Raw genomic sequence first — 8,383 nt, 5'->3', positions numbered from 1 at the left:
ATGAGACGGTGGGGACGGGGGGGGGGGGGGGGTCCAGCTAGCGTGACACGTCACAATATATTGTAACTAATGACAAATCATACTCCATAAAATTTTGCAGAATTACTGGGTTTTGTATTTTGTCCATTGTTCAGTATTCTAGAAACTAGAAAACAATGTTTTGGAAACTGGATCTGTTTCTGTCCTCAGATGAGGGGGGGGGGAGACACCTACTCAGTTTGGTCCCTTAGAAAGAGTTAACCTCAATCACTGGACCACCTTCACCTAGTGCCAGAAACAGATCCTGTTTCTGTAAAGTTGTGTTTTCTAGTTTCTAGAATATGGGACAATGGACAAAGTCCAAAAACCCAGTAATTCTAAGTATTACACACCACCAACAGAGCCTTTAGAATCTACTTCCATAAAATTAGTTATTTAATGTATGTAGGTAAGTCAATAAGTAAGTTACATGTGGATATAGAACTTAAATAATAGTACTGATTTGAAAAATGTTTTTATTTCTCAACATAAAACTCCCTGTACATTGAGGCACTTGTCCCATCATTTCACAAGCCCCTGAAAACCAGCAGCATAAAATTCTTTTGACTGCTGTTGGAACCTGGCAGTGACAGGAATCATGAAGGCATAGAGCTCACCGCGTTCCAGCCTCAAGGACAAACCGTAAATGCCAACTTTACTATAGCATCCTCAGGAAACTTCGTAAGGTCATTCAACGGAAATGGCCAGGACTCCTCACCAAAGGCATGTTGCTCTTGCATGACAAAGTGCGTCCCCATACTGCCAACAAGACAAATTAGACCCTGCGAAATTTCAAGTGGGAAGTTCTTGAGCATCCTCCGTATAGCCTCGACCTTGCTCCAAGCGACTTCCATTTGTTAGGCCCTCTTAAACATCATCTTTCGGCTGAACATTTTCCCAACGATGAAGATGTAGAAAGGGAAGTCACCCCATGGTTCCGACAGCAGCCCAAAAGAATTTTATGCTGCTGGGTTTCAGGGGCTTGTGAAACAATGGGACAAGTGCCTGAATGTACAGGGAGATTATGTTGAGAAATAAAAGCATTTTTCAAATCACAACCCTTATTTAAGTTCTATATCCATTTGTAACTTACTTATTGACTTACCCTCATATAACAAGCCAGCAACAAATATACACAGAAGCTTTGATGGCCAACATGTACAGAAAGTACGAGGGCAAATCTAAAAGTCTTTGCCCCTATTTCTTTAGCCACAATAATACACATACAGGGAAATCAAAATACAGGCAGTGTTCTAAGTACCTTTGACTATTTTTCCACATAGTCACCACCCTGGTTCAGGCATGTGTCCCATCGCACCACTAGCTTGTAGATGCCACTGTTGTAGAATTCGGCCGGTTGAGCGTGGAACCACCGCTGGACATCGGTTTTCGCGTCATCGTCAGAAATGAACCTCTGGCCTGCCAGGAACTTCTTCACTGGACCGAACACGTAATCGCGGGGCGTGAGGTCTGGACTGTATCGTGCATGCTCCATAATCTCCCATCTGAATGACTGTATTCAGGCGGCGGTTTTGTTTGCCACATGAGGCCTGGCATTGTAATGGATGAGAACCACATCATCCATGAGAATCCCTAGGCACTTTTTCCTGATGGCAGCATGCAGACATGCGAGTGTGCCACAATAGCTGTCCACGTTGATGGTGGCACCTCGTGGCATGAAATCCAGCAGGAGTGGTCCTTGGCAATCCCAGAAGACCGTGACCATCAACTTCCCAACGGATGACGTTCTGCAGAATTTCTTCACGACAGGCAAACCGGGATGTTTCAACACCAAGCTCTGCTGCTTGGATTCTGGAGTGAAATACAGTACCCACGTTTCATCTCCGGTGATGATGGGATCCAGAAAGATCCACTGAAGAAGTTGCTGGCAGGCCAGAGGTTAATTTCCGATGATGACGCAAAAACCAATGTCCGGCGGTGGTTCCGCACTCAACTGGCCGAATTCTACAACAGCGGCATCTCCAAACTGGTGGTGCGACGGGGCAAATGCCTGAACCGGGGTGGTGACTATGTGGAAAAATAGTCGAACGCACTTAGAACACTGCCTGTATATTGATTTCCGTGTATGTGTATTATTGTGGCCAAAAAAAAATAGGGGCAAAGACTTTTTGTTTTGCCCTTGTAATAACAACTCCACAATCTACACCCTAATAATTAGTTAAAGCAGAAAAGGCATGTTGGCTTAATTCTGAGACAAGGGCAACATAATTTTCATTATGGCCCCTATTGTTTCTAGTGAATAAAGAACAACCAAGAACAGTGTATTGTGCACATTTGCAATGTTACAGACTTATTTTTTATTTTCATTGAAGTATCATGTAAGGCTTGTTGAAGTGAAACCCACTGAGGAACTGTTCTGGACAAGGGAGCAGATGATGTTAGATGCAGTCCCCATTGACACACTAGATGCTGAATCAGAACTCCCTGAGCACCTGTTGGAATGATAGCATCATTATGACCTTTGTGTCTTCATTCAACCCAAATGTATGGCTCATTAGCACTTTCTTGAGGGAACCAAACATATGAAAGTCACATTATGACAGGTCAAGGCCATGTGGGGGATGGTAAAACACCATCCAATGCATGGAGCCTAGTATGTTGTGGATAGTGAGGAACAGCAGTTGTCTAAGACTGGAGCTGAACATCCATTCATAGGACCTGTAGGAGTTGCCAGAAAAGAAATCAGGGACTGGACAAATATAAAGCACAAGAAATACTGTGGATCCTTGACTGGACTCAGGCAAGCAGAGGGACTCATACAAGACCCTCTGCTGAAAGGGCGAAGGAACTGTTGGAGTTAAACAGGAACCAGCTATGATGGGTGGTGGGACTACTTACAGGACACTGGCATCTTAAAGGACACCTCTTCAAACTGGGACTACTATTATTATTATTATTATTGGAGGGGGTGGGTTTCACCACGCACCACGACTAATAGTCTGTTGTACTTTCCCCTTTGATATTCTACCAGTTGCCATACCCTGCCGGTACTGGTGCTCGCCAGCGAGGCTTGCAGTGGTACCCAATAACTTCCCCATCTACCGGACGCATTGGAAACTACTTGGGCAGGAAATTTTGCCTAATTTTGTTCAGAGGTCTCCTAGAGACATGAAGATCTTTTACATGCCGTAAATCTACGACACGGGACCCACAGCTTAATGTCCCTCCCGGAGGACTTGTTCCCTGAATTTTTCCGCCCTTAAAAATTCCATGACCTGCGCCAGGTTTGAACCTGCATACCTTGAGTGATGAGGTGGGAATGTTACCCCTAGACTACGGAGGCCGCTTAAACTGGGACTAAGTAATAGTCCCATTTGTGAGAGGTGTCAAGAAGAAAATGAAACAGCCACATATATCCTGTGTGAATGTGAGGCCTTAGCTTATTTAAGATTACGTCACTTAGGTCAATACTTAATGGAACCAAGTGACTATTTTGACGCCCTCACGTACAAAATCCTGCGCTTCATTCAAAGCGCACGTTCTGTGGGGATAATCAAAAAGGGAAGCACAATACATCACTGTAGGTCGCGGTGCAAGGGTGGAGAAGGCCCACCCCTTATACATACATTCATTCATTCATTAGTGAGGAGCACTAAACTGGGCATTGTTGCACAACACACTGCCCCCTCCCTTCAGTGTCAGTGATGTTACTGGCTTTGCACCAGGGCACTGCATCACAGCTTACTGGTCCTGCTTGGATTGGTTTCATACTTAGAATGCTGTCATTTAACTATGTGATACTGTTCACATTTGCTGTGATGTCCCTCTTATAGTGCATGCTCATGGTTGTTGTGACATGCACACAGCTATGTCATTCATTTGTAACTGGTCATACTCACTAGCAATGTTGAGAACAGGTTTTATTTGAGCAACCATAATGTGTTACTGATATAATTATTTTTAATATAGTTCCTTTGCATGGGACAATATTCTGGGGCAACTCACAATAACGAACTCTTGTGAAAGAAACCTATCAGAATCATTGCAAGTGCCCTGAAAAAAATGTGTTGTATAGGGACTTATTTAAGACATTCCTTGTGCTCCCACTGAGTATTTATTACCTATAAAAGGTGAAAAAAGAAGTGCAGCTATCCCTGTAACTGGCCATGGAGGCCCATAGGATTGTGAGACATTGAGGCTCCAAAATTTTCTCTAGACAGTCGGCCCACAGATGGTGGCAAGGTTGTCAGCGTTACACTCAGGCTGGCCTTTACCCCCAGGAAGATTCCTGGTACTCATTTCTGTTAGAGGCTGAGTGGACCCCAGGGCCATAGTGCAGCTTTAAGGATTAGGTCAATTGAAAAATCCACTGACCTCATCAGCAATTGAACTCACCACCTTCTGGCTTGAAGCAAAGTGACTCGGCCAACTACACTACCACATGTCATATTTATTACCTATAGTAACATTTATGATTAACAAGACAGAAAAGTTTGTAACAAACAACTGAGGCTTAATAAAGTGCTAAAGTAATAGAGTGAGACATGAATTTCATTTTCAGTGGCCATTTGTTAAGAAAACAGACTCTACTCTGCCAGAATAAAAATATGCACTCAGTGTCTCCTTGGAATTAAGTACTTAACCGTGAATAGAAGACAGACATAGGACTGAAATAATTATTTTTTACTTATGCTTTGATTAGTTTATATTTACTATGGAATAAATAACACTCCATAATGAAGTGCTTAATTATAAAACTTTATCCATTTGTATAGATATTTATATTTATTGATCTGTGTTGTGGTTACTGTTACTGTGTGCTCTATGGAGAACTTACATTATTCTTTCCCAAATAACAGGTTGGTGTTCGTGGGTCAGATGTAGTTGTGCTGGGAGTAGAAAAGAAGTCTGTAGCTAAATTGCAAGAAGAACGTACTGTGAGAAAGATTTGTCTGTTGGATGATCATGTAGTCATGGCTTTTGAAGGTAATTATTACCTTATAAGAAACTTGAGAATGTGACATTGAAAATATCGCTACAGGAATCTTATTTGTTGCAGGCTGATTCCAGATAGAACCATTCCCTATTAGAATAAATACAAATAGAACTTATAATAGAATTGTTTAGAAGCAGTACTGAAGTTCAGGTGCTTGTTGTAATAAAGGCAATGACATGTATATTTAGGCCATAACATTGTTGCTATTCAAATATAACTTATGGTCATTACATCACTAATTAAGGAAATGTTTGATAAGAGAAGAATATTCTTGCACCTATAATAAGGCAGAGAGATGGCAAAAGATTGTTTATACTGGAATAAATTGAATCTAAGGATTTTACATGGGCAGCAAATAAAATTTCTTTTTCTTAAAATTTCTCACCTTGAAGGGAAAAGAGTGTGTGTTCATGTTATATCCAAGGTCATCTGGTCAACTAGTATTCTTAATTGTAGTGTGTGTCATTTCATTTTTAATTTTCTTTTATCTTGTGTGGAACATTGACTCATATAATAGTATGAAGTTCTGTTTGACATGATTCAGGGAATTACAGGATTTTTATGTAATAGTACTAGCATATTTATAAAACAGTGCTTCTCCAGTTTATTTCAAAGTATGTGGGTATGTAGTGAATGGTCATGCTTTGTTTAATATGTTGTAGGATTAACTGCTGATGCCAGAATTTTGATAAACCGCGCCCAGATAGAATGTCAATCTCATAAACTGACTGTTGAAGATCCAGTCACATTGGAGTACATCACCAGATATATTGCAGGCAAGTTTTTTCCTTTTTTATTTTGTCATCTTTCCATATTGTAAATTAAAATAACACATACAGGGATAATTATGTGTATCTGCCAATTTTATCTGCATGTTTCACGTCTAGAATCTTTCCATATTGTGCATTAAAATAACACATACGGGGATAATTATGTGTATCTGCCAATTTTATCTGCATGTTTCAAGTCTAGAATCACCAGCTGCATTTAGATGAAACTTTATGTAAATGTTATACCACTGGAGGCCACCACGAACTTGTACATTGTAATTTCCTGCAATCAGTAATTGCTGTGGTTTTCAGTAGGCTATCTGTTTTTTTTTTGGGGGGGGGTCAGTTATAGTGTTCCTGCACTGAGCCGCAGAGTTGTAAATTTTGTTATGTAGACAGCCCCCCACCATAATTTACAGTATATTTCTCTGGGGCTGGACATGTAGTTTGGATTGGAGAAGTAAGAAATGTATACAGGATTTTGGTGGGGAAAACTTGTGGAAAGTAGAGAAAGGAATAGATCTTGGGGAAGATACACCATGTGTAGATGGAACTGGCTCAGGTTCTTGCTCAGTAGGTTGGGGCATGATAATGTAGATACCTTAAAGAAAAACACAAACTTTAATTGACACAAGTAATTAGAAGTAAATACTGAGAAAACTAAGTATATGTTGCTGTCTCATGACCAAAAAGCAGGACAAGATCATGATATAAAGATAGTAAACAGATGTTTTGAAAATGTGGCACAGTTGAGACATTTGGGAATGACAATAACAAATCAAAACCTGATTCAGGAGGAAATTAAGAGGAGACTGAATTTGGGTAATGCTTGCTACCATTCGGTCCAAAACTTTTGGTCTTCTCACCTGCTGTCCAAAAACATAAAAATTAGAATATACAAAACTATAATTTTGCTTGTGGTGCTGTATGGGTGTGAAGCTTGGTCTCTGACATTAAGGGAGTAACATAAACTGAGGGTGTTTGAGAACAGGGTGTTGAGGAGAATATTTGGACTGAAGAGAGATGAAGTGACAGGAGGTTGGAGAAAACTGCATAATGAGGCGCTTCATAACTTGTAGTCTTCTTCAAGTATAATTAGAATGATCAAGTCAAGGAAGATGAGGTGGGCAGGGCATGTAGCATGAATGGGGGAAACGAGGAATGCGTATAGGATATTAGTGGGAAAACCAGAAGGAAAGAGACCACCGGGAAGACCAAGGTGTAGGTGGGCAGACAATATTAAAATGGATCTTAGAGAGACAGGATGGGATGGTATTGATTAGATTGATCTGGCTCAGGATAGGGACCAGTTAGGGCTCTTGTTAACACGGTAATGAACCTTCGGGTTCCATAAAATGCTGGGAAATTCTTGAGTAGCTGCAGAATTGGCAGCTCCTCGAGAAGGGCTCAGTTCCATGAGTAAGTAAGTAAGTAAGTATGGTTGGGGCATATTAGTGATTGTAGTAAGGTAAAGTTGTCCCTGGTCTTAATTAATTAATTAAGCACCACGCCATGAAGACATGGGGGAGTGGAGGTATAGCTCCACCATTCTTGATCTCAGTACTTGAAGAAGGTGAGTGGTCATATTCATGCCCTGGCCACATTACACCCATGGAAAGAGCTCCTGATACCTATTGATTTTGAGGCTGGGTGGGCCCCAGAGCCGGTGTGGACAATTTGGAACAGAGAAAAATCTCTTGTCCCTGCCAGGAATCAAACCCTGGCCATCAAGCCCGTGACCTATTGCTGTATTGACTAAGCTTCCACAGATTTTTGTGGTTGCAGTACCTTCTGGTTGTATTACCAGAGGGAGAGACACTTTCTTGTTGTTGCTATAGCAGAACTTTGCTTCTGTTAATATGCATTGAAAGTACAGTAGACCACTGTAGGTCGTGGTGTAAGACTGAGAAGGCCTACCCCTTATATATTCAAATATGCATTGATGTATTTTAGAATTATGAAGTGCATAAAACAAAATGAAGACAAGAACTGTTTCTACTAAAAGTATTTGTGAAGTACGTGGGGCAATCCAAGTTTCCGAAATTTGAATTTTGCGAATGGTTATGAATACATCGAAATACTGCTAGGTGTCTCCTCACACATCCTTCTTGAATCAATATGGCAAGCGGCGTCGAGTTGAGTGGTTGGGTTTATTGTTGGTGAACGTATTTCCATTGTTGTGTTTCCGAGAGTTTGCAGTTTTGCGATGGCTGACCTGAGAGAGCAGCGTGTCTGTATAAAGTTTTGTTTCAAACTTGGGAAAACCGCTGCAGAAACGCGCCAAATGTTGAAGCAAGCTTTTGGTGAAAACAGTTTAGGCCAGACACAAACTTGCAACTGGTATAAGCATTTTAAAAATGGCTGAACTTTGACTGATGATGACGATCGTTTGGGATGGCCGTCAATGGGCAAAACACCAGAAAATGTCGCGAAAGTTAGGGATCTGATTCTGCAAGATCATAGACTGACCATCCAAGACCTCTGTAACACCTTGGGACTAAGTTATGGTACATGTCAACGAATTTTGTCAGAGGAACTGAACATGTGGAGGATTGCGGTGAAGTTTGTGCCACGACTGCTGCAAAATGAACAGAAGCAGCATCGCTTGGAAGAGTGCAGGGAACTTCAGCAACAGCTT

General features: G+C 41.3%; 1 protein-coding gene across 1 annotated transcript in view; it reads left to right on the top strand.

Annotated features, from left to right (window-relative positions):
• LOC111868012 (proteasome subunit alpha type-7) overlaps positions 1–8,383 on the top strand; it is a 21,334-nt gene that overhangs the window by 4,516 nt on the left and 8,435 nt on the right. The window contains exons 2-3 of the mRNA XM_023858345.2: positions 4,839–4,965; positions 5,638–5,751. Coding sequence (XP_023714113.1) covers positions 4,839–4,965; positions 5,638–5,751 — 241 coding nt within the window. The remainder of the gene's footprint in view (positions 1–4,838; positions 4,966–5,637; positions 5,752–8,383) is intronic.

The sequence above is a fragment of the Cryptotermes secundus genome, unplaced genomic scaffold, assembly GCF_002891405.2.
Source record: "Cryptotermes secundus unplaced genomic scaffold, Csec_1.0 scaffold508, whole genome shotgun sequence".
NCBI lineage: Eukaryota > Metazoa > Arthropoda > Insecta > Blattodea > Kalotermitidae > Cryptotermes > Cryptotermes secundus.
The sequence above is the reverse complement of the archived record's forward strand: the minus strand, read 5'-3'. Positions and strand labels throughout refer to the sequence as shown.